General features: G+C 42.8%; 1 protein-coding gene and 1 long non-coding RNA gene across 2 annotated transcripts; one reads left to right on the forward strand and one right to left on the reverse strand.

Moving 5' to 3' along the window:
• Window positions 1-2,509: 2,509 nt before the first annotated feature.
• LOC138657720 (hydroxycarboxylic acid receptor 2-like) lies at window positions 2,510-10,628 on the reverse strand. Its single transcript, XM_069745408.1, has 2 exons — window positions 10,567-10,628; window positions 2,510-4,213 (listed from the first exon to the last, which is right to left on the reverse strand). Exon 2 carries the CDS (start codon window positions 4,165-4,167, stop codon window positions 3,181-3,183), a length of 987 nt encoding a protein of 328 aa, XP_069601509.1. The 5' UTR covers window positions 4,168-4,213; window positions 10,567-10,628; the 3' UTR covers window positions 2,510-3,180.
• Window positions 10,629-11,976: 1,348 nt separating this feature from the next.
• On the forward strand, window positions 11,977-14,032 carry LOC138657718 (uncharacterized). Its single transcript, XR_011317153.1, has 2 exons — window positions 11,977-12,292; window positions 12,965-14,032. It is a non-coding gene; the product is annotated as an uncharacterized lncRNA (long non-coding RNA).
• The last annotated feature ends 12,662 nt before the right edge of the window (window positions 14,033-26,694 follow it).

Genomic DNA, 26,694 nt, shown 5'->3' on the forward strand with positions numbered 1-26,694 from the left:
CTGCACAATAGCTGTTCTACCCTGTATGCACACATGGATTTTTCCTCTCTGAACCCTGTTCACACAGGTTATATACAGATGATCAGGTTTTTAAATACATCAGATAGGGATTGCATACATTAGTTAGGACTGCTCTGATAAGGGTATACCGTGAAGATTGGTAGAGCAGCTTAGTATACATTTTTTGCAAAAAACGTATCAACCAAATACCCTGTTTTTTACATCTTTTACTAGCACTTGCGGATTACTGCAACATTTTTTCAAACTGAGTGTTTTTGGTTTTACTATTCTCTTTTGTGTCTTCAGGTTTCTTGGTGGTGTGTGAACATGATCCTACAGACTTGTTCGCTGTGCAAGTGGTCCATGTGTTCCTGTTTCCATAATTGTTCTCTTGTGTCTACAAGACTGGGGAGTTCCACCACTCCTCTTGGGCTATCTGCACAATAGCTGTTCTACCCTGTATGCACACATGGATTTTTCCTCTCTGAACCCTGTTCACACAGGTTATATACAGATGATCAGGTTTTTAAATACATCAGATAGGGATTGCATACATTAGTTAGGACTGCTCTGATAAGGGTATACCGTGAAGATTGGTAGAGCAGCTTAGTATACATTTTTTGCAAAAAACGTATCAACCAAATACCCTGTTTTTTACATCTTTTACTAGCACTTGCGGATTACTGCAACATTTTTTCAAACTGAGTGTTTTTGGTTTTACTATTCTCTTTTGTGTCTTCAGGTTTCTTGGTGGTGTGTGAACATGATCCTACAGACTTGTTCGCTGTGCAAGTGGCCCATGTGTTCCTGTTTCCATAATTGTTCTCTTGTGTCTACAAGACTGGGGAGTTCCACCACTCCTCTTGGGCTATCTGCACAATAGCTGTTCTACCCTGTATGCACACATGGATTTTTCCTCTCTGAACCCTGTTCACACAGGTTATATACAGATGATCAGGTTTTTAAATACATCAGATAGGGATTGCATACATTAGTTAGGACTGCTCTGATAAGGGTATACCGTGAAGATTGGTAGAGCAGCTTAGTATACATTTTTTGCAAAAAACGTATCAACCAAATACCCTGTTTTTTACATCTTTTACTAGCACTTGCGGATTACTGCAACATTTTTTCAAACTGAGTGTTTTTGGTTTTACTATTCTCTTTTGTGTCTTCACCTATTCAGACTAGTTTGGGTGTGCCAGTCAGTTTTTTGTTGTTTCTATGTTAGCTTACTGACTGTGCACTCCGCCCTTCACCATGTGATTTTAATTACAGCAGGTTCCTTCCTACCCATAAATGCAGGCTTTGCTCAGAGATGTGTCCACATTCACCCAGGAATTAAGACATCAGCCTAAGAGAGGTATTCACATTGGTTAGGGGCCCATTCATTCTCACTGTCAGTCTTCTGCACGGCTTTCCTTACTCTCATCTTTCTACTTGCCAAGGCTGATACTCTCCTGAAGATTGACAGTTCAGAACAGCTGAATGGCTGACCTGCTATTCCAAATTGAATGCATTGCCTCTGAAGCATCAGAGAAGTACTGAAGTGGCTAGATCCAGACAGCTCCAGAGTAGTGATTGCAAGTTCTATAGCGAAAATCTTTCAAATGTGTGCTCCTTGCCTAGGAAACTGGCCACCTCTAATACACCACATAGGTAGCCAATAACCTTGACGACAAGCAGTACTCAATGGAATAAAAAATGCCTCTGTTCTTAACATCTGAGAGCATTTTTCTTATAAAGAGTAAATTGCAAAGCTGTTTTTACAAGCACTTTCCAATTTTAACCATTTATGGTGTGGATAATTGCACACAATGTTAAATAAATTCAGAATCACAAAAGAGCCATTTGTTTTTGGATATAATGTTTTATTACTTATATCTGCTAAACATTTCCATACAAATTCTGAAAAGAATGAACAGTTTATAGTTTGGTTTTTTTTTAAATTACACATTATTTTTAACCATCAACATGGGTGGTTAAAGAAGCACCCTCCTCTCAAAAAAGTTTCTCAAATGTAAATATGTTAAGTTATAGCTATGACAATTTGCCTAACAAAAACTTTATATACAAAATATCTCTTCCAATTTGATTCTCCACTTTATAGTATGACTCGAACTTTGACACTTCGATGTGTGGACCCTTATTGTGAGTCTCTATGGAATGCATAGGGAAATTGAATTCTGGTCAAAAGTAAAGACATTCATGGTGCGGGTGGTGCAGCGGAGGACCTGGATTGTTTTATATTTTCTTTTTTATATCCAAAGAAGAGATTTTTGAATTACTGTAATTTTCTTTTGGATACTTTTTAACCCAAATAAATGGATAAAATTAAATGGATTGCTGATACTGATATGGTCAATGTGCACTGATAAATGAATAAGGATCAAGAAAATTTGTAAAAACTGAAGAATTGCTAACATTTCATCCATTCAACTGTTATCTAGAAAACATTGTAATCTGATTTAACAAAAAAGTAATGAAACTGTAAAAGGAAGACCTCAATATGAAAGTTCTTTAATGCTTCTAGCAATTGACATTTCAGGAAGAAAATAACTTATGCTATGAAAAAAGTATACAAGAGTATACAAATTAAATGTACTGATATGTACATTGCAAAAACACATTAATTAGCTCAAAAGCTACACATCTTGAAACAGTGATAATGTTTAAGCATCCAAAGCCCTTTCTATACTGACATGTGTTAGATTAACAATTATTGCAGCAAGGGTATCATGCAATATTCTAAGAATATACAGCAATGCATTGAATACAGCTCAATGTTTTCTTGAAACTGATCCAAACGAGTTCTGGTTTGTTCTGAAATTTTGGCACATAATTGACCCTGATACATTTTCATCCTACAATTTGTATACTACTGGTGTGGAAACAATGTATGTGTTTTTTCAAGATTATATAGCATGTAAGTTTTACGTAAGGAATGTTTTTACATCAACATTTTACTTTTGATTCTTTTTGCAACTTACGGTATATATTTTTTCTTTAAATTACCATAATTGTAACTGGTGAAATCACAAAAATATGGCTATTAAATAAACTGCAAAAGCTACAAAATAAACAACTTGAAAAGAAAAAAAAAAGAACTAACAAATACTTTCAAAAACAAATATCGATTAAGGAAGAATTTACTTTTTCCAGATGGCTAAATATATTCATTCAGTTTGATGGTTGCTGATTGTTACAAGTAAAGTTGGTTGTGTTGGTAGGAATTGTATCTGATTCCGGCTCATCAGTTTTTGAACATCTCATGATCTTTCGGTAAAACATGCTGAATGAAGGACTGGAGAAGAAGTAAACCAAAGGGTTGCACATGCTGTTCATATATGTTATGCACACTGTAATATAAAATGTTGTGTCTATAGTTCTGTATATGTTGCAGTCCTTCCTTTGTGGAGTAGCCAAAAGCCTCAAGACTTCAATCCTGGTGGACACACTTGGTAAAAAACATACAAAGAACACAATCCCAACAGATATGATGCATTTGACCGCTTTCCTGATTTTCGAGTCCCTGTCCAGATTCCTCTGTCTGAGTTTCCGTATGATGCTGTAAGAACAAAAAAGGACAATGCACCAAGGAAGGAAAAACTGAACAATGAAGAGATAGTCTTGTGAGTATGTTGCGGCAGTGCACACCATAAAACTGTCACAGTTTGTTTTGTTTAATATGTTTGTTCCAGATCGGTCTTTAAAGAGAATTAAGGAATTAATTAAAATTGTTGTAAGCCATATAACACATGAAATAATGGCAGCGGACATTGTGGATAAGGAGTTGATTTTATTATATGGATGAACAACTTTAAAGTACCTATCCAGGCCAACCAATGTGAGAAAGAAGATGCTTCCTGTCCTATTCATTGCAAGCATGAAAAGCATTACCCTGCATGGGACATCTCCGTAAATCCAGTCCTTCTTCTTCAGATAATAGTCAGTTCTGAAGGGCAGGCAGATAATGAGAAGAAAATCTGCCACGGACAAGTTGAAGAGATAAACTGTGCTGGCTTTCCATGCCTTGATATGAAAGCAAAATGCCCATAAAGCAATGCAATTGAAAACCGATCCCAACACAGTGATTAGAATTAGTATGGGAGGAAGAAGATGGAAAAGAACTTGTTCATCAAAGAGGCAGCAGCTTGAGATGTTCATGTTCTGGCAGTAATGAAATCCTTCATATGAAACGGTTTAGATGGTGCTGAAAATGTAAAGAAATAGCAAAAAAATACTGAGAGCTAACTTTAAACTCAGAGAAGAGGAAGTAATTTTCTGCAGAATCACCCAAGACTAATTATAATTCGCTAATAGCCTGTTTTCTAAATATGAGTCATATTACAGATTATAGATCTTAAGTGGTTTTACAATGAAACCATATTTGTTGCTGTTCCCTTTAAAGCCTCAACACATGAAAACCAAGGTTACAAGCGAGTATAGCAAGTCAATTTCACACATAGCCAGGTGTTGAGATAACCAGGAAAATGCAATATCATTCAAGTCATTTCCATAAGTCATTTATATCAGTGTTATAGGAATAACATAGCTCAAATCCTATTAGCTATTTCCCTAGCCCACCTCTTGTGATTGGAGCCTGGGTAGAGTTATACCCATCTGCACCATGTGAGACTGAGATGGGAATAACCCTTAAAATAGGAAAACGCTCCATTAATCCCTTCCCGACATCCACTCTATATGTACGGGGTATGTCTGATGTGGATGAATACCTAGCAGACACAAGTTGTGTTGCACAGCTGGCGTCTACCTGTAACAGCAGCGATCAGAGCCAGGCTCCAATTGCTGCTGTTAACCCCTTAAAGGGAATCTGTCAGCACAGAATGACTGTTCAAACCAAGTACAGTTGTGGCCAAAAGTATTGACACCCCTGCAATTCTGTCAGATAATACTGTTTCTTCCTGAAAATGATTGCAATCACAAATTCTTTGGTATAATTATCTTCATTTAATTTGTCTTAAATGAAAAAAACACAAAAGAGAATGAAGCAAAAAGCAAAACATTGATCATTTCACACAACTCCAAAAATGGGCCAGACAAGTATTGGCACCCTCAGCCTAATACTTAGTTGCACAACCTTTAGCCAAAATAACTGCAACCAACCGCTTCCGGTAACCATAGAGTTTCTTACAATGCTCTGCTGGAATTTTAGACCATTCTTCTTTGGCAAACTGCTCCAGGTCCCTGATATTTGAAGGGTGCCTTCTCCAAACTGACATTTTTAGATCTCTCCACAGGTGTTCTATGGGATTCAGGTCTGGACTTATTGCTGGCCACAGTAGAAGTCTCCAGTGTTTTCTCTCAAACCATTTTCTAGTGCTTTTTGAAGTGTGTTTTGGGTCATTGTCCTGCTGGAAGACCCATGACCTCTGAGGGACACCCAGCTTTCTCACACTGGGCCCTACATTATGCTGCAAAATTTGTTGGTAGTCTTCAGACTTCATAATGCCATGCACACTGTCAAGCAGTCCAGTGCCAGAGGCAGCAAAGCAACCCCAAAACATCAGGGAACCTCCACCATGTTTGACTGTAGGGACCGTGTTCTTTTCTTTGAATGCCTTTTTTTCTCCTGTAAACTCTGTTGATGCCTTTGCCCAAAAAGCTCTACTTTTGTCTCATCTGACCAGAGAACATTCTTCCAAAGCATTTTAGGCTTTTTCAGGTAAGTTTTGGCAAACTCCAGCCTGGCTTTTTTATGTCTCGGGGTAAGAAGTGGGGTCTTCTGGGTCTTCTACCATACAGTCCCTTTTCATTCAGACGCCGACTGATAGTACGGTTTGACACCGATGTACCCTCGGACTGCAGGGCAGCTTGAACTTGTTTGGATGTTAGTCAAGGTTCTTTATCCAACATCCGCACAATCTTGCGTTGAAATCTCTTGTCAATTTTTCTTTTCCGTCCACATCTAGGGAGGTTAGCCACAGTGCCATGGGCTTTAAACTCTTTGATGACACTGCGCACGGTAGACACAAAAACGTTTAGGTCTTTGGAGATGGACTTGTAGCCTTGAGATTGCTCATGCTTCCTCACAATTTGGTGTCACGATCCATGTTTGGATCTGTGGCAGATCTGGTTTCCCTCAGATTTAAACCTTTTTTTCCTTTTGTGGTCATTGGGGGTTAATGCAGTTTTCTCCCCCCGGTGGCTGCTGGTGTTATTGCATTGCTGCTGGGTCAGCTAATGTTTGTGACCACTCCCACCATCCTTTATAAGGTCACCTGGTGCATCAGCTGACTGTTGGTTATACAGTTCCTTTCAGGAGACCAACCTCGCAGTAGCAGCTCCCTGGTGTCAGCCAAGTCTGGTGTTTGGAGCTCAGTTCCTGTACTATCTTTGTTGTGGAGTTTGCAGCGGCGTGCACAAGCTAAGTTCTGAGTTTTGTTATTTTGTAGTTTGTGCATTCACCTTTTGTTATCGTGTTCCCCTCACTCTTAGGCTGCCGTCACACTAGCAGTATTTGGTCAGTATTTTACATCAGTATTTGTAAGCCAAAACCAGGAGTGGGTGATAAGTGCAGAAGTGGTGCATATGTTTCTATTATACTTTTCCTCTATTTGTTCCACTCCTGGTTTTGGCTTGCAAATACTGATGTAAAATACTGCTAGTGTGACGGCAGCCTTATATTGTTTATTTGCTTTGTGGTGCTGTTTACACTTTTCACCCCCTGGGGTGGGGGTTTAGTACAGGGTTTAACAGGGACAGGTCGGTGGCTTGGGCCTCTCTACCTTCAAGGGTACCCCCAAGTTAAGGAAAGACAGGGCTTTCCCTAGCCTGAGGGGCAGTTCAGGAGCCCAGATTCCTAATCTCCTGTCTTCCTATTTTTGTCTTGTGACATTTGGTTTCTCAAGTCCTTAGACAGTTCTTTGGTCTTCTTTCTTTTCGCCATGCTCAATGTGGTACACACAAGGACACAGGACAGAGGTTGAATCAACTTTAATGCATGTCAACTGGCTGCAAGTGTGATTTAGTTAGCGCCAACACCTGTTAGGCGCCACAGGTAAGTTACAGGTGCTGTTAATTACACAAATTAGAGATGCATCACATGATTTTTCGAACAGTGCCAATACTTTTGTCCACCCCCCTTTTTATGTTTGGTGTGGAATTACATCCAATTTGGCTTTAGGACAATTATTTTTGTGTTTTTTCATTTAAGACAAATTAAATGAAGATAATACCAAAGAATTTGTGTTTGCAATCATTTTCAGGGAGAAACTGAGTATTATCTGACAGAATTGCAGGGGTTTCAATAATTTTGGCCACAACTGTACATGCTCTGTGCTTCCCACCTGCTTGTTTTCCATCTGTCTCCTCCCTTCCCTGGCTCTCTGAACCCAGAGCTGTCAATCAAGGAATGAGGTGGAGATTGATGGAGAACAAGCAGGTGGGAAGTTGCATGCAAATGATTGGCCCCGCCATGAAACACCGAGCAGCAGGACTTAGTTTCAACAGTCATTCTGTACTATCAGAATCCCTGATCGCAAGGTGCCAACAGCAACCTGGGGTGGGGGCTACGGATGGCCCCAATAGCTGTTATGTTGTTACTCTTGTGAAGGTCATCATTTTAGCTGTATACTGCATTACTGCTGTATTCCTGTATATAGAACAGGTAATTATCAGTTCAAGTACTCTAAGTGGACATAAAAAAGTTTAAAAAAAAATAAATTAAATATTCAAAGTAATCTTTCCTCCATTTAAAATGAAGACATTAAAAAATATATATATTCGTCACTGCACCTATCAAAGTTTAAAGGGAACCTGTCACCCCGAAAATCGCGGGTGAGGTAAGCCCACCGGCATCAGGAGCTTATCTGCAGCATTCTGTAATGCTGTAGATAAGCCCCCGATGTTACCTGAAAAAGGAGAAAAAGACGTTATATTATACTCACCCAGGGGCGGTCCCGCTGCTGGTCAGGTCGGATGGACGTCTCTGGTCCGCTGCGGCGCCTCCCATCTTCATTACAAGACGTCCTCTTCTGATCTTCAGCCACGGCTCCGGCGCAGGAGTACTTTGTCTGCCCTGTTGAGGGCAGAGGATAGTACTGCAGTGCGCCGGAAAGGTCAGAGACTCAGCCGTGGCTGAAGATCAGAAGAGGACGTCTTGTAATGAAGATGGGAGGCGCCGGAGCGGACCAGAGACGCCCATCCGACCTGACCAGCAGCGGGACCGCCCCTGGGTGAGTATAATATAACGTCTTTTTCTCCTTTTTCAGGTAACATCAGGGACTTATCTACAGCATTACAGAATGCTGCAGATAAGCCCCTGATGCCGGTGGGCTTACCTCACCCGCGATTTTCGGGGTGACAGGTTCCCTAACTCATTAACCCATACAGTTATCTGTAAAGTCCCAAAAAAATTGAAATGCCAGAATTGTTGTTTTTTCTGTGTCTGCACTTTTCCAAAAAATCAATAAAAAGTGATTGAAGCAACACAAAAAACAGGCCCTCACAAAAACAAATTTTATTTATTAATGTATTTTGTTTATACAAATTTCCTAAAATAAATAATAAAAAAATTATACATACTTTGTACTACCATAATTGCAGGCACCTGAAGAATTATGTTACCGCACAATCTCCGACGTAACGTAAACAGACCACCACCCTCAAAACAAAAATATAAATTGGTTGAATTGTGGTAAAATGAATATGAATAAGAAGATGAAGGGTGGCACTCTATGATCAGTAAAAAACTTCTTTATTGATTTCACAAAGGAGAAATGGAGGCAGGGCGAAGTGCAGGCCATTTTGTCTCCTTTGTGCAATCAATAATTTTGCCCAGCAAAGAAACAAGTCCTCAAATAAAATGGTTGTGGCTATTGAAAACTGAAATTTGGCTGCAGATATTGGCCACAGAGGACAGGAGTTGAAGAGGGACTTTCCATTAGAGTACAAACATTGATAAAATGGCATAGCATGTACTTGACATGAACTTACATTATTAAATGTAATATAAATTGGGTATAAAACAAGTACTAGTTTTAGAAGCATGCCCACTGAATCCAAAAAATCCACCATGTATAAATCCTAATTTACAACAGAAAGCATAATTCATATACCCCTGTGCTTTTCCCTTTGAGGATGACCGCATTATAGCCCCTGCACCCACTAAACTGATGGCCCTGATCACAACCTAGTTATGGCTGCTGGTGCTGGGTACAGTTTCTTTTTTTAATAAAGGATCATATTTGTCAATGTATATATATTTTTGACTACTGAACTTGCAAAGAACAAGTCTTGGAAAACATTAACAATCCTAATTTGGCTGTTTGAAATACATACTGGATCATTCTAATAGTACTGCAAGGACATAGATGCCTATGAAGATTTTTGGCTGTGGGACAAGTTGGCTGCCAGACTCCTCTCCTGCCTCCATTACTTTCATGTACTCTCAATCTTTTCTTAATCATCATAGAATTACTCTATGATACTAGGTTTTTGACCATCCTCCTTGGAAAATGTGAGGGGTAATAGGTCCAGTCTCTTGCTGACAAGTGCTGTAAGTACTCGAGCAACTATGCACACTTGATGAATCTTCTGTGGATAGTCACAGGCCCCTATTTGCCACTAGGTTGAATTATTATTTATTTTAAACACGTTTAAAGGGTTATTCCTTGAGCACGGTGGCTCAGTGGATAGCACTTCAGCCTTGCAGCGCTGGGGTCCTGAGTTCAAATCCAACCAAAGACAACATCTGGAAAGAGTTTGTGTGTTCTCCCCGTTTTTGCGTGGGTTTCCTCCGGGTACTGGTTTCCTCCCACCTTCCAAAAACATACTGTTAGGGAATTTAGATTGTGAGCCCCTTCGGGGACAGTGATGATAATGTGTGCAAACTGTAGAGCGCTGTGGAATATGTTAGCGCTATATAAAAATAAAGATTATTTATTCCCAAAATCAAATGTGGTCTTATAATAACATACACATTTAATTATTAGTACCAATATAACTAGGTTGTAAATCCACCCCATTTTGTCCATAACACCCCCCTAAGGATGTGTCTCTATTTACCCATTGCCATCGGAACAATTCCATAGTTCCAATGACCCTGGGTGATTCTTCACTGTGAAGTCTCTCTCAATTGGCATCCTGTCAGCATAGCTGTGCTGTGTCTATAATGCGACTTCTACTTACTTCTACTTTGAGGGATGATGTGCAGATAAGAAGATGAAGGGTGGCACTCTATGATCAGTAAAAAACTTCTTTATTGATTTCACAAAGGAGAAATGGAGGCAGGGGGAAGTGCAGGTCATTTTGTCTCCTTTGTGCAATCAATAAAGACGTTTTTTACTGATCACAGACCACTGAGAGGTGACAGGATGCCAATTGAGAGAGAATTCACAGTGCAGAATCAACCAAGGTCATTGGAACTATGGGATGGTTCCAATGACAATGGGTAAATAGAGCCTAGAGACGCATCTTTAGGGGTGTGGCATGTACAAAATGGGGTGGATTTAAAACCTTGTTATATTGGCACAAATAAATGTGTACTTTATTATAAGACCATATTTGATTTGAATTACATCATCTGTCAGGGTGTTCACGCACCTGTGAGTCTTCAGTGTGAGAAGCAGTCTGCCCGCAGGTTGAATCCTGTGCTCATGTGTAGGTATGCAAGTGTTGTCTAGTGCCAGTTATTTTTTATTACTTGTATTACTTTGAAGGATGATGTCACAGAAAAGAGCAAAGTCTCTTTCATTTCATTGTAAAGTTCATACCAGGAAACAGTGATGTGCTTGTGTGCAATGTACTGAAAGATGGGGCTGTGTATAGATAAGAGGAGATATACACTGCAGGATAGATTACATTTACATGTGGCTGAGAGAAGAGATGTACTGCAGGATGTACTGTGCACAGGAGGCTGAGAGGATAAATATATTGCAGAAGGGGCTGAAATGACTGATGTAGTGAAGTATTGGGCTCTATTTAGAGGGGCTAAGAGAATATACTGCATGAGGGATCTCTATGTACAGGGGCTGAGATTAGTTGAGCTGTGTTAGTTGCCTGAGATCAGAGATGTGAAACTTCAAATGCTCTATTGATGCATATAGCAGAGTGTGACGACAGCATTTCTTCTTAATTATCCAGCCATAAATTCAGTAGGCCCTGAGACATAGGCTATTATTTTTGTTAACTTTTTCATTTGTATTTTTTTTTGCTGTAAATTGTCTGCTATCTTTGCAAGACAGGGATGCAGGGTCATTGAACAATGGTTGTTTGATAAATATGTTGATTAACCATTGTGTGGGTTCTGTAGCTTGTTGACCTGCAAAACAGAGGAGGACAAACTGGGAAGATATATTAAATACTCAAACAATGCAAGTTAATCTCATGACATCTTCCTCTTGACTTGTGGATGATGGCTTGAAGAACAGTTGTGAATGATATAAAGGGGATGGATATGCTTCTGTATCAAGAGTGAAGTATACATAAGCAGAAGAAATGTGGCACTCACCCGGTCTTCTCAGCTGAAATCGTGTCCTTTACTTAGCACTTAGGTGATAACAAACATTTTTCGGCTTCGGCAGGAGTGAATGAGGGAGCAGGGAGTGAAAGACGGGACGACGTCCGTTTCGCGCACCTGCGCTTCTATGGGTCCAGGTGCGCGAAACGGCCGTCGTCCCGTCTTTCACTCCCTGCTCCCTCATTCACTCCTGCCGAAGCCGAAAAATGTTTATTATCACCTAAGTACTAAATAAAGGACACGATTTCAGCTGAAAAGACTGGGTGAATGCCAGATTTATTCTGCTTATGTATACTTTATGGATTGTGGACTTCACATGTTGAGCACCACCCATTTCAGCAGTGAGCCCAAGTCTGTCCTATCCACAGAGGATCACAGTTCTATACATTGGTGAATCACAGAGTGTTCAGTGCCGGACACACCCGCTATTGTCTTTGATGTTTACTAATGTATCAAGAGTGATTTGACAGTACAAGAGCTAGGACACTGACTCCATGAAGGAACACTCTACCAGGACAACATGACTCCATCAAGAGTGACACAGATTTTAAACAGAATATCAGCTTAGGGGACCATGGCCCCAGCTGGCAGAACACAGATCTGCTCCATTGACCATTGCAGAACCCTCAGAGACGTCTTGAAGAATCCAGGTTGGGACAAACCGGTCACCTGGCCACATACCTCACTGCTCTCGGTTAGCTTCCTAAGCTTGTCGTTACCTCCTCTCTGTAGATGCCTGTCAAAAGAAGTGTGCCACTGGTGTGGATAAAGAGCCCTGGAAGCCCCGAAGTTGCACAAGCTCTAAACCCGGTGAGCCAGCAGAAGGGTGAGACTCTATAATTTGAACTATCTGGTGTATTTTGATGGAACTGTTCCATATGTTACAGTCTGTTGGTTCAAAGTATTGCCACACGGTTTTACCGTCACCCTATGTTGTCTGATTAGTATTATGCCCATGGGAAAAGTCGAGCTGGCGTTCATTGGGATGAGCCCTGGTCCCTGCAGTCTCGGTGCAGCGGACGAGAGCACCCACTAACCCCTCACCGCCCATGTCTCCACACTGAACATTCTCTTTTGTCAAAATGCAATAGAGCGATGCTTGCAGTTTTACATCAGCAACAAATAACAAACAGCTATGTCCTGCCATTGTGTAGGGTAGTTGAACTCTGTTAGAACTATTTAATTATGTAAAACTCAAAGGCAGCTATACTGATGTAGATGACAGAAGTCAAAATTGGTCATGCAGGAAACTGTACAGCAGCAGACAATGCACAGCGGCATATGGTGGAGGCAGTGTACTAGGCATCTACAGACCCTTATATTGCTGAAGCCCCTCCCAGACCATCCCACAAGTTGCTAACCCTTTACTTACCAAAGCTCCTGCAGCTAGTAATAGTTTTCACAAAACACTTATATATCAATGTAGTAGCTGAGAAAATCTTTCAAAATAATGCATTACATTTAATATACATTTATTTTCAGAGGGTGTTGAACTCTTTTCTACATCCACCAACTGGAAAAGGTTATAAAGCCATTTCTAAAGCTTTGGGACTCCCGTGAACCACAGTGAGAGCGATTATCCACAAATGGCAAAAATATGGAACAGTGGCCATCCTTCCCAAGAGTTGCCAGCCGACCAAAATTACCCCAAGAGCACAGTGACGACTCATCCAAGAGGTCACAAAAGACCTCACATCAAAATCCAAAGAACTGCAGGCCTCACATGCCTCAGTCAAGGTTAGTATTAATGACTCCACCAGAGGAAAGAGACTGGGCAAAAATGGCCTGCATGGCAGAGTTCCAAGATGAAAACCACTGCTGAGCAATAAGAACATAAAGATTTGTCTCAGTTTTGCCAGAAAACATCTTGATGATCTTCAAAACTTTTGAGAGACTACTCTGTGGACTGACAAGACAAAAGTTCAACTTTTTGGAAGGTATATGTCCCATTACATCTGGTGCAGAAGTAACACAGCATTTCACAAAATGAACATCATACCAACAGTAAAATATGGTGGTGGTAATGTGATTGGGGCTGTTTTGCTGCTTCATTACCTGGAATACTTGCTGTGGTTAATGGAACCATGAATTCTGCTGTCTACCAAAAAATTCTGCAGGAGAATGTCCGGCCATCTGTTCGTGATCTCAAGCTGAAGCGCACATTGGTTATGCAGCAGGACTATGATCCAAAACACACCAGCAGGTCCACCTCTGAATAGCTTAAAAAAATGACTTTGGAGTGTCCTAGTGAAATTCCTGACCTTACTTCGATTGAGATGCTGTGGCATGGCCTTAAAAATGCAGTTCATGTTCAGAAACCCTCCAATGTAGCCGAATTACAACAATTCTGCAAAGATGAGTGGGCGAAAATTCCTCCAGAATGCTGTAAAAGACTCATTGCCAGTTATCGCAAACGCTTGATTGCAGTTGTTGCTGCTAAGGGTGGCCCAATCAGTTATTAGGTTTAAGGGGCAATCACTTTTTCACACAGGGCCCTGTTGGTTTGGATTTATTTTTCCTTTAATAATAAGAACCTTCATTTGAAAACTGCATTTTTTGTTTACTTGTGTTATCTACTTTGTCTAATATTTTAACTTGTTTAGTGATCTGAAACATTTAAGTGTGACAAACATACAAAAGAATAAAAAATCAGGAATGGGCCAAACACTTTTTACACAACTGTATCAGTATAGCAGAAACACTCGCATTAGAATGGGGAGTGCTAGTCACAGGTGCGAACAAGCAAACAGGAAATTACTTTTAATGAATTCACACTGGAACACATTATATATGCCATAAATCAGATTTCAAGCTCCCCTTACAGGCGCATGTGCAGCGCCCGAGAGACCTGGCCGTTGCAGTATGGCACTCTGCCGCTAAGGAGAGTGGCGGTACGTCTGATGGCACTAAAGAGTTGTCCTGATCAGGTATCACCAGAACACATTACACTTCACACTCTGGCCACTAGGGGGAGAAAAAGGCTTTATTTATTGGGCCACTCCTCACACTGGTAACACTAGGGGCTGGGGAGGAAGTTAGTCAGAAGCTGACTGGGTTGGATTCAGGCAACATCCCGTGGCAGGGGGTGTTGCAGGGAGAAGGCACAGGGGGGCCCCTGTCGGGCGTGGGAACCTGGCAGGTGCCTAGCGAACAGAACGTAACGGAACCACACCTGCACACCCTGCGGCGATATCCTAAGAAAGAGACACGAAGGGAAGGATATTGTGGAACCGTGTAAAAGAAATCAAGCACAAAGGAGAGCCAGTAAGAGTTGTGCCGAGAGAGAGAAAGGCAACATCTTACTGAGGCGCGTAGTCGGTGGCCGGAACACCGTAGGAGTAACTGACTTCAGGCCTTACTTCAAACTCCTGAAGACACAAAAGAGAATGGTAAAACCAAAAACACTCAGTTTGAAAAAATGTTTGCAGTAATCCGCAAGTGCTAGTAAAAGATGTAAATAACAGGGTATTTGGTTGATACGTTTTTTGCAAAAAATGTATACTAAGCTGCTCTACCAATCTTCACGGTATACCCATATCAGAGCAGTCCTAACTAATGTATGCAATCCCTATCTGATGTATTTAAAAACCTGATCATCTGTACATTACCTGTGTGAACAGGGTTCAGAGAGGAAAAATCCATGTGTGCATACAGGGTAGAACAGCTTTTGTGCAGCTAGCCCAAGAGGAGTGGTGGAACTCCCCAGTCTTGTAGACACAAGAGAACAATTATGGAAACAGGAACACATGGGCTACCTGCACTTACTTCAAACTCCGCTGGACAGTCAGTCATAGGTTGGCTGTCTACCTTCTACACCTACGAAGACATAGGGGGCAACATTGGGAGAGGGGAGTCTCTAGGGTCCCAGAAGACCTCCAAGCCTTCCCGTCATACGGGTGGCGTCCTAGCCATAACATACCTGGGGGACGTTAGAAACTAGTAACATCTGGAACCAAAGAACGAGAGAGAGCTGTAGAGAACGAACGAGAACAGCAGTTGTGAGGACTATTCCGAATGCTCAGCAGGATAGGACTACAACACATAGACGCTAGTGGTAGGCAACAATTTCCATCTGTGAAGGAAACTCTGGATGTGCCCATCGGACCAGCCGGTCTCTGATAGCCCTGTTAAACGTACTCTGGATAGAGGATCTTGAAGCCTTCAGTAAAGAGGTAAAGAGACTGCAACCTTGTGTCCTCATTATTGACTGTACCTCACACCATCCACCTTACTGGGAAGCCCTGGGGACATACTTCACCTGTGGGAAGGTATACCATCCAGCTGCCATTCCATCACCCCAGTGGACCCCATAGCAGCGTCGGTCACCCTGACAGAACACCACAGGTGGCATCACGAACCCTTGACAGACTGCAATACTACTTTCATTGGACGCCCCTTAGCAGGGTCGTGGACCGGGTCTAGCCACCGTGACAGCCTCAGAACCGAACCAGAGAGAGGCCCGGTACCGAAACGCGTGACCCTGTGTTCTGGGGGTGATCCACATTGCGCAAGTGAAGGTTGCATAGTAACAAGCTGAAACACACATAGTTGAATATTTGACGTTAGTCCTGGATACATAGCTAGCAAAATACATAGAGTATGGTTGGTTGGTATATATACAAAACTTTGGTGTTTTTTTGTTATGACCAGAGTTGTCTAGAGCTATTATATCCACTGAGCAGGAATAGTTAATATATATACATGATTTCATTATTGTAGTTCCATGGTTAAACAGTACAATAATCAACTAGATGCAAATAAGTATCAACTAACAAAAACAAATGTCCCCATCAGTGTATAACCATCTCTTATTATAATTTGTAAGTATAAAAAAAACCAGTTTGTAATCAAGCACTAGATGCAAATGTGATGAATACAAAGCTCCTGGGAGTCTTTGAATACTCTGTGCTATAAAAAAATGAACCCCACTAATACTCATAGACTCTCACAGACACTCATTGTGACTATACAGTCATGGCCAAAAGTATTAACACCCCTGCAATTCTGTCAGATAATACTCATTTTCTTCCTGAAAATGATTGCAAACACAAATTGTTTGGTATTATTGACTTCATTTAATTTGTCTTAAATGAAAAAAACACAAAAAGAATTGTCCTAAAGCCAAATTGGATATAATTCCACACCAAACATAAAAAAAGGGGGTGGACAAAAGTATTGACACTGTTCGAAAAATCATGTGATGCTTCTCTAATTTGTGTAATTAACAGCACCTGTAACTTACCTGTGGCACCTAACAGGTGTTGGCAATAACTAAATCACACTTTCAGCCAGTTGACATGGATTAAAGTTGACTCAACCTCTGTCCTGTGTCCTTGTGTGTACCACATTGAGCATGGAGAAAAGAAAGAAGACCAAACAACTGTCTGAGGACTTGAGAAACCAAATTGTGAGGAAGCATGAGCAATCTCAAGGCTACAATTCCATCTCCAAATTCCTGAATGTTCCTGTGTCTACCGTGCGCAGTGTCATCAAGAAGTTTAAAGAACATGGCACTGTGGCTAACCTCCCTAGATGTGGACGGAAAAGAAAAATTGACAAGAGATTTCAACGCAAGATTGTGCGGATGTTGGGTAAAGAACCTCGACTAACATCTAAACAAGTTCAAGCTGCCCTGCAGTCCAAGGGTACAACAGTGTCAACCCGTACTATCCATCGGCGTCTGAATGAAAAGGGACTGTATGGTAGGAGACCCAGGAAGACCCCACTTCTTACCCCGAGACATAAAAAAGCCTGGCTGGAGTTTGCCAAAACTTAACTGAAAAAGCCTAAAACGTTTTGGAAGAATGTTCTCTGGTCAGATGAGACAAAAGTGGAGCCTTTTGGGCAAAGGCATCAACATAGAGTTTACAGGAGAAAAAAGAGGCATTCAAAGAAAAGAACACGGTCCCTACAGTCAAACATGGCGGAGGTTCCCTGATGTTTTGGGGTTGCTTTGCTGCCTCTGGCACTGGACTGCTTGACCGTGTGCATGGCATTATGAAGTCTGAAGACTACCAACAAATTTTGCAGCATAATGTAGGGTCCAGTGTGAGAAAGCTGGGTCTCCCTCAGAGGTCATGGGTTTTCCAGCAGGACAGTGACCCAAAACACACTTCAAAAAGCACTAGAAAATGTTTTGAGAGAAAGCACTGGAGACTTCTAAGGTGGCCAGCAATGAGTCCAGACCTGAATCCCATAGAACACCTGTGGAGAGATCTAAAAATGGCAGTTTGGAGAAGGCACCCTTCAAATATCAGGGACCTGTCGCAGTTTGCCAAAGAAGAATGGTCTAAAATTCCAGCAGAGCATTGTAAGAAACTCAATGATGGTTACCGGAGTCGGTTGGTCGCAGTTATGTTGGCTAAAGGTTGTGCAACCAAGTATTAGGCTGAGGGTGCCAATACTTTTGTCTGGCATATTTTTGGAGTTTTGTGTGAAATGATCAATGTTTTGCTTTTTGCTTCATTCTCTTTTGTGTTTTTTCATTTAAGACAAATTAAATGAAGATAATAATACCAAAGAATTTGTGTTTGCAATCATTTTCAGGAAGAAACTGAGTATTATCTGACAGAATTGCAGGGGTGTCAATACTTTTGGCCATGATTGTATACATTCTACGTATGTCTTTTCCCTCTCCACTCACAGTCATTACTTGTGGGGGGCTATCTATCCTTTGGGGATTTTCTCTGAGGCAAGATAGTTTTCCTGTTTCTATCTTTAGGGGTAGTTAGTTCTCAGGCTGTGACGAGGTGCCTAGGGAGTGACAGGAGCATCCCACGGCTACTTCTAGTGTTGTGTTGAGCTTAGGGACTGCGGTCAGTACAGGTACCACCTCCTTCAGAGCTCGTCCCATGTTGCTCCTAAACCACCAGTTCATAACAGTACAAGTGGCCCAAAATGAATTAAATGCATCTCAAAAGAAGGGGAAAAAAATTCTGAGCCATTTTTTTTTCTGTGCTCTGTTTTGTCTTTTTTTTCCTCTTGATCTCTGGGTGGTTCAGGATTTATGCTCTGGCATGGATGTTCAGGGTTTGTTTTCTCGTGTGGATCAACTTGCTGCAAGAGTACAGAGTATCCAAGATTATGTTGTCCAGACTCCGGCTTTGGAGCCTAAAATTCCTACTCCTGATTTGTTTTTTGGGGACAGATCCAAGTTTTTGAACTTTAAAAATAACTGCAAATTGTTTTTTGCTTTGAAACCCCGTTCTTCTGGTGATCCCATTCAGCAAGTTAAAATCATCTGAAGCCCTTAAAGATGTTATGGTGGGCTTCCCTACGCCTGCTGGTTTGAGCGAATCTACAGTATGTCTCTAGCCATTCAGATTGATCGGCGTCTGTGCGAGCGCAAAGCTGTGCACCATATGGCAGTGTCCTCTGAGCAGAGTCCTGAGCCTATGCAATGTGATAGGATTTTGACTAGAACAGAATGGCAGGAATTCAGACGTCAGAATAGGCTGTGTTTTTACTGTGGTGATTCTGCTCATGTTATTTCCGATTGCCCTAAGCGTACTAGGAGGGTCGCTAGGTCTGTTACCATCAGTACTGTACAGCCTAAATTTCTTTTATCTGTGACCCTGATTTGCTCATTGTCGTCCTTTTCTGTCATGGCATTTGTGGATTCAGGCGCTGCCCTGAACTTAATGGACTTAGAATTCGCCAGGCACTGTGGTTTTTCCTTGCAGCCTTTGCAGAGCCCTATTCCTTTGAGGGGCATTGATGCTACACCATTGGCCAAGGATAAACCTCAGTACTGGACGCAGATGACTATGTACATGGCTCCAGCACATCAGGAAGATTGCCGTTTTCTGGTGTTGCATAACCTGCATGATGTTGTTGTACTGGGTTTTCCATGGTTACAGGAACATAATCCGGTGCTGGATTGGAAAACTATGTCTGTGACTAGTTGGGGTTGTCAAGGGGTACATAGTGACGTTCCTTTGATGTCAATTTCCTCTTCCCCCTCTTCTGAGGTCCCTGAGTTTTTGTCGGATTTCCAGGATATATTTGATGAGCCCAAGTCCAGTTCCCTTCCTCCACATAGGGACTGTGATTGTGCTATTAACTTGATTCCAGGTTGTAAGTTCCCTAAGGGCCGACTTTTCAATCTGTCTGTGCCAGAGCATGCCGCAATGTGGAGTTATGTTAAGGAATCTTTGGAGACGGGGCATATTCGGCCGTCTTTGTCACAATTGGGAGCGGGTTTCTTTTTTGTTGCTAAGAAGGATGGCTCCTTGAGACCCTGTATAGATTATCATCTTCTTAATAAGATCACGGTCAAATTCCAATACCCCTTGCCTTTGCTTTCTGATTTGTTTGCTCAGATTAAGGGGGCTTGTTGGTTTACTAAGATTGACCTTCGAGGGGCATATAATCTTGTTCGTATTAAACAGGGTGACGAATGGAAAACTGCATTTAATACGCCCGAAGGCCATTTTGAATACCTCGTGATGCCATTCGGGCTCTCTAATGCTCCATCTGTGTTCCAATCTTTCATGCATGATATTTTCCGCAATTATCTTGATAAATTCATGGTTGTATATTTGGATGATATTTTGATTTTTTTCCGATGATTGGGAGTCTCATGTGAAGCAGGTCAGGATGGTATTCCAGATCCTTTGTGATAATGCTTTATTTTTGAAGGGGTCTAAGTGCCTATTCGGAGTTCAGAAGGTCTCTTTTTTGGATTTTATTTTTTCTCCCTCGTCTATGGAAATGGATCCTGTTAAGGTCCAAGCTATTCAAGACTGGATTCAACCCAATCTGTGAAAAGCCTTCAAAAATTGTTGGGCTTTGCTAATTTCTATCGCCGTTTCATTGCCAACTTTTCCAGTGTGGTTAAGCCCCTTACTGATTTGACGAAGAAAGGCGCTGATGTGACGAATTGGTCCTCTGCGGCTGTTGAAGCCTTTCGGGAGCTTAAACGCCGATTTACTTCTGCCCCTGTGTTGCGTCAGCCAGATGTTTCTCTTCCTTTTCAGGTTGAGGTTGACGCTTCTGAGATTGGGGCAGGGGCAGTTTTGTCTCAGAGGGATTCTGATGGTTCTTTGATGAAACCGTGTGCTTTTTTTTCCAGAAAGTTTTCGCCTGCGGAACGCAATTATGATGTCGACAATCGGGAGTTGTTGGCTATGAAGTTGGCGTTTGAGGAGTGGCGACATTGGCTTGAGGGAGCTAAGCACCGCGTTGTGGTCTTGACTGATCATAAGAATCTGATTTACCTCGAGTCGGCCAAGCGGCTGAATCCTAGACAGGCTCGATGGTCCCTGTTTTTCCCCCGTTTTGATTTTGTAGTCTCGTATGTTCCGGGATCTAAGAATGTTAGGGCTGATGCCCTCTCTAGGAGTTTTTTGCCTGATTCTCCTGGAGTCCTTGAGCCGCTTAGCATTCTTAAGGAAGGGGTGATTCTTTCTGCCATCTCCCCTGATTTGCGGCAGGTGCTTCGGGAATTTCAGGCTGATAAGCCTGACCGCTGTCCAGTGGGGAAGCTGTTTGTTCCTGATAGATGGACAAGTAAGGTAATTTCTGAGGTTCATTGTTCAGTGTTGGCTGGTCATCCTGGGATTTTTGGTACCAGAGATTTGGTTGCTAGGTCCTTTTGGTGGCCTTCTTTGTCGCGGGATGTGCGTGCTTTTGTGCAGTCCTGTGGGACTTGCGCCCGGGCCAAGCCTTGCTGTTACCGCGCTAGTGGGTTGCTTTTGCCTTTGCCGGTCCCTGAGAGGCCCTGGACGCATATTTCCATGGATTTTATTTCGGATCTTCCTGTTTCCCAGAAGATGTCTGTTATCTGGGTTGTTTGTGACCGGTTCTCTAAAATGGTCCATCTGGTACCTTTGCCTAAGTTGCCTTCCTCCTCTGATTTGGTTCCATTGTTTTTTTCAGCATGTGGTTCGTTTGCATGGCATTCTGGAGAATATTGTGTCTGACAGAGGTTCTCAGTTTGTCTCTAGGTTTTGGCGGGCCTTTTGTGCTAGGATGGGCATTGATTTGTCTTTTTCTTCGGCATTTCATCCTCAGACTAATGGCCAAACTGAGCGAACTAATCAGACCTTGGAAACCTATTTGAGATGCTTTGTGTCTGCTGATCAGGATGATTGGGTGGCTTTCTTGCCGTTGGTCGAGTTTGCCCTTAATAATAGGGCTAGTTCGGCTACTTTGGTTTCACCTTTCTTTTGTAATTTTGGTTTTCATCCTCGTTTTTCTTCGGGGCAGGTTGAGCCTTCTGATTGTCCTGGTGTGGATTCTGTGGTGGACAGGCTGCAGCAGATTTGGACTCATGTGGTGGACAATTTGACGTTGTCTCAGGAAAGGGCTCAACGTTTTGCTAACCGCCGTCGGTGTGTTGGTCCCCGGCTTCGTGTGGGGGATTTGGTTTGGTTGTCTTCTCGTCATGTTCCTATGAAGGTTTCTTCCCCTAAGTTTAAGCCTCGGTTTATTGGTCCTTATAAGATTTCTGAAATTATCAATCCGGTGTCTTTTCGTTTGGCTCTTCCAGCCTCTGTGGCCATTCATAATGTTTTCCATAGATCTTTGTTGCGGAGATATGTGGTGCCCGTTGTTCCCTCGGTTGATCCTCCTGCCCCGGTGTTGGTTGAGGGAGAGTTGGAATATGAGGTTGAGAAAATTTTGGATTCTCGTTTTTCGAGGCGGAGGCTTCAGTATCTTGTCAAGTGGAAGGGTTATGGCCAGGAGGATAATTCTTGGGTTGTTGCCTCCGATGTCCATGCCGCCGATTTGATTCGTGCTTTTCACTTGGCTCGTCCTGATCGGCCTGGGGGCTCTGGTGAGGGTTCGGTGACCCCTCCTCAAGGGGGGGGGGGTACTGTTGTGAATTCCGCTCTTGGGCTCCCTCCGGTGGTTGTAAGTGGCACTTTTGTGAGTTCTGCTCTTGGGCTCCCTCCGGTGGTTTTAAGTGGAATGGCTGCTCCTTGGATTTAGCAGTCTGCAGCTGCTTCCACTGATTGTCTTTCTGCTCGGCTATTTATGCCTGGCTCTTCCCTTCAGCCAGTGCCACTTGTCAATGGTTCCTGGTTGGATTCACATCTCTCTTGGATTTCCCTGATATCCTGACCAGTTCAGCAAAGATAAGTCCTTTCTTTGCTCTTTTCTGTCCACATGTTGTGGACTTATTCATTCTGTGCATTCTATGTTTTGTCCAGCTTGTCAGTATGGATTAATTCAGTTAAGCTGGAAGCTCTGGGATGCAGATTTACCCTCCACAGTCATGTGTGAGAGATTTAGTCAGGTGTGGAGATATTTGTAAACTCTGTGTGGATTTTTGTAGTTTTTAATACTGACCGCACAGTATTCCGTCCTGTCCTATCTATCTAGCTAGACTGGCCTCCTGTGCTACATCCTGGTTTCATTCTACGTATGTCTTTTCCCTCTCCACTCACAGTCATGACTTGTGGGGGGCTATCTATCCTTTCTGGATTTTCTCTGAGGCAAGATAGTTTTCCTGTTTCTATCTTTAGGGGTAGTTAGTTCTCAGGCTGTGACGAGGTGCCTAGGGAGTGACAGGAGCATCCCACGGCTACTTCTAGTGTTGTGTTGAGCTTAGGGACTGCGGTCAGTACAGGTACCACCTCCTTCAGAGCTCGTCCCATGTTGCTCCTTAACCACCAGTTCATAACAGGAGGCCCAGCAGAAGATGGTACAAAGGACTTAAGGGATTTAAGGAGCACATTGGGGATCCGAAGTGACTGAGGAAGGCGTAAATGAAAGGCAGCTGGATTGACCACCTCAATGATCTCGTAAGGACCAATAAACCTGGGACCAAGCTTAGCATAAAGAATCTTTAGACGAATAAATCTTGGTAGACAACCACACTTTATCTCCTACCAGGAATATAGGTCCTACAGACCGTCGCTTATCAGCAAAAAGTTTATGTTTGCCATGAGCCTTCCCAATGTCCTTCTGGACCTCCCTCCACACCTCCTCCAACTGTTGTACTGCCATATCAGCCCCTGGACATCCTGAATCCAGCCAAGAAAATTCACCAAAATCGGGATGAAAACCGTAGTTACAGAAGAATGGAGAGGTGCCCGTGGACTGGTTAATCCGATTATTAAATGCAAATTCAGCCATGGGCAATGAAGAACACCAACCATCCTGCTGAGATGTAGCAAGACACCTGTTGTGAATTCTGTGGCAGAGCTCCCTCCTGTGGTCACAAGTGGTACTTCAGCTGGTTCTCTCTGTGAGCTTCCGTTGGTGGAGGAAAGTGGTACTGCGGCTTCTGAGTTTCCTTCCTCAGGTGATGTGGTGAAGTCGTTAGGTGCTGCTCTATTTAACTCCACCTAGTGCTTTGATCCTGGTCTCCAGTCAATGTTCTAGTAATGGACCTGTTTCCTCCTGGATCGTTCCTGTGGCCTGCTGCTCTGCATAGCTAAGTTACTCTTTGCTATTTGTTTGCTGTTTTTTTCTGTTCAGCTTGTCAATTTGTTTTTTTCTGCTTGCTGGAAGCTCTGGGACGCAGAGGGTGTACCTCCGTGCCGTTAGTTCGGTACGGAGGGTCTTTTTGCCCCCTTTGCGTGGTTTTTGTAGGGTTTTGTGTTGACCGCAAAGTTACCTTTCCTATCCTCGCTCTGTTCAGAAAGTTGGGCCTCACTCTGCTAAATCTATTTCATCTCTACGTTTGTCTTTTCATCTTAACTCACAGTCATTATATGTGGGGGCTGCCTTTTCCTTTGGGGGATTTCTCTGAGGCAAGGTAGGCTTATTTTCTATCTTCAGGCTAGCTAGTTTCTCAGGCCGTGCCGAGTTGCATAGGGAGCGTTAGGCGCAATCCATGGCTGCCTTTAGTGTGTTGGAGAGGATTAGGGATTGCGGTCAACAGAGTTCCCACGTCTCAGAGCTCGTTCTTGTTTTTTGGGTTATTGCTAGGTCACTGTATGTGCGTTGACCTCTATGTCCATTGTGGTACTGAATTACCTTTCATAACAGACACCTCAAAATCTGTTCAAGTGACTGATTGGTCCTCTCTGTCTGCCCGTTGGTCTCAGGATGGTAAGCAGAGGAGAAGGTCAAACAAATACCCAATCTTTTACAAAATGCCCTCCAAAATTTGGACGCAAATTGTACTCCTCTATCAGAAACCACACTCAAAGGCACACCATGCAGCTGTACAACGTGCTCAAGAAACAATCTAGATAGTGTTTCAGCATTAGGCAATCCTGCCAGAGGTACAAAATGCGCTTGCTTACTGAATCTGTCAACCACTACCCATATTACAGTTTTACCATTGGAAGGAGGGAGATCAGTGATAAAATCCATGGACAAATGAGTCCAAGGTCTATCTGGAATTGGCAATGGCACCAATTCCCCTGCCGGCCGGTTATGGGAGCTCTTAGCACGGGCACAGGTATCACAAGCAGACACAAACTCAATAATATCAGAATTCATGGAGGGCCACCAAAACAGCCTAGCAATAGCTTTCCGGGTGGCAGAGATCCCCGGGTGACCACTAAGAGCAGAATCGTGGAACTCCCGGAGAATCCTCAATCGGTACTGAACTGGGACAAAAGGCTTATTGTCAGGAAAAGAGGGAGGAGCAAGAGACTGAGCCTTTTGAATCTCCTGCTCCAATTCAGAGGATACCCCCGCAACAACCACCCCATGCTGAAGAATGGAGGAAGGAGGTCCGGGGGGTGATATCGGATCAAAACTGCGAGATAAGGCATCAGCCTTGACATTCTTGGAACCAGGCCGAAAAGTGATTGAAAAATGAAAACGAGAGAAAAACAGTGACCACCTAGCCTGTCTAGGAGTTAACCGTTTGGCGGTTTCAATATAAGACAACCGCCCCCTCCAAAAAATGCCTCCATTCTTCAAAAGCCAATTTTATGGCCAATAACTCCCGGTTCCCAACATCATAGTTCCTCTCAGCAGAAGAAAACTTACGGGAGAAAAAGGCACATGGTCTCAAGTTGGTAAAAGTAACAGGTCCCTGAGACAACACCGCCCCTACTCCCACCTCTGATGCGTCCACCTCTACAATGAATGGTTTAGATGGATCGGGCTGAACTAATACAGGAGCAGACATAAAACATTTTTTTAATGTCATAAATGCTTCAACTGCCAAGGATGACTTATGAAAGGTAATTCAGTACCACAATGGACATAGAGGTCAGCGCACATACAGTGACCTGGCAATAACCCAAAAAACAAGAACGAGCTCTGAGACGTGGGAACTCTGTTGACCGCAATCCCTAATCCTCTCCAACCACACTAAAGGCAGCCGTGGATTGCGCCTAACGCTCCCTATGCAACTCGGCACGGCCTGAGAAACTAGCTAGCCTGAAGATAGAAAATAAGCCTACCTTGCCTCAGAGAAATACCCCAAAGGAAAAGGCAGCCCCCACATATAATGACTGTGAGTTAAGATGAAAAGACAAACGTAGAGATGAAATAGATTTAGCAAAGTGAGGCCCAACTTTCTGAACAGAGCGAGGATAGGAAAGGTAACTTTGCGGTCAACACAAAACTCTACAAAAACCACGCAAAGGGGCAAAAAGACCCTCCGTACCGAACTAACGGCACGGAGGTACACCCTCTGCGTCCCAGAGCTTCCAGCAAGCAGGAAAAAACAAATTGACAAGCTGGACAGAAAGAAACAGCAAACAAATAGCAAAGAGGAACTTAGCTATGCAGAGCAGCAGGCCACAGGAACGATCCAGGAGGAATCAGGTCCAATACTAGAACATTGACTGGAGACCGAAGTACCACTTGTGACCACAGGAGGGAGCTCTGCCACAGAATTCACAACAGATGACCAAACTTTGAGATCAGCCCCTTTGCAAGTGAGATCGGTGAGTGGCTTGACTACCTGAGAAAACCCTTTGATGAATTTTCGGTAATAATTGGCAAAACCCAGAAAACGTTGCAAACCCTTGAGGTCTCTGGGTTGCACCCAATCAACAATGGCCTGTACCTTTCCGGGATCCATCCGAAACCCATTCGCAGAAAGGATGATCCCCAGAAAAGAAAGCTCCTGGACACAAAACAAACATTTCTCTGGTTTAGCAAACAAAGAATTTCCCCGTAACCGGTGAAGAACCCTAAACGTCTCTTTGACACGTTCCAGTCCCTACTCAACCCAAGAGCGCAGGCCCCAACCACGGATCTCCGTGCTGACAATCTGGCCAATTACTTCAAAGAAAAAATTGACCATATTCGACAGGAAATCATCTCCCAATCTCTTCATACCATGCACT

This window comes from Ranitomeya imitator, chromosome 1, assembly GCF_032444005.1.
Source record: "Ranitomeya imitator isolate aRanImi1 chromosome 1, aRanImi1.pri, whole genome shotgun sequence".
NCBI lineage: Eukaryota > Metazoa > Chordata > Amphibia > Anura > Dendrobatidae > Ranitomeya > Ranitomeya imitator.

Excerpts from the sequence above, each read along its gene's own strand:
- LOC138657720 (XM_069745408.1), bottom strand. The coding sequence starts at position 4,167 with ATGAACATCTCAAGCTGCTGCCTCTTTGATGAACAAGTTCTTTTCCAT.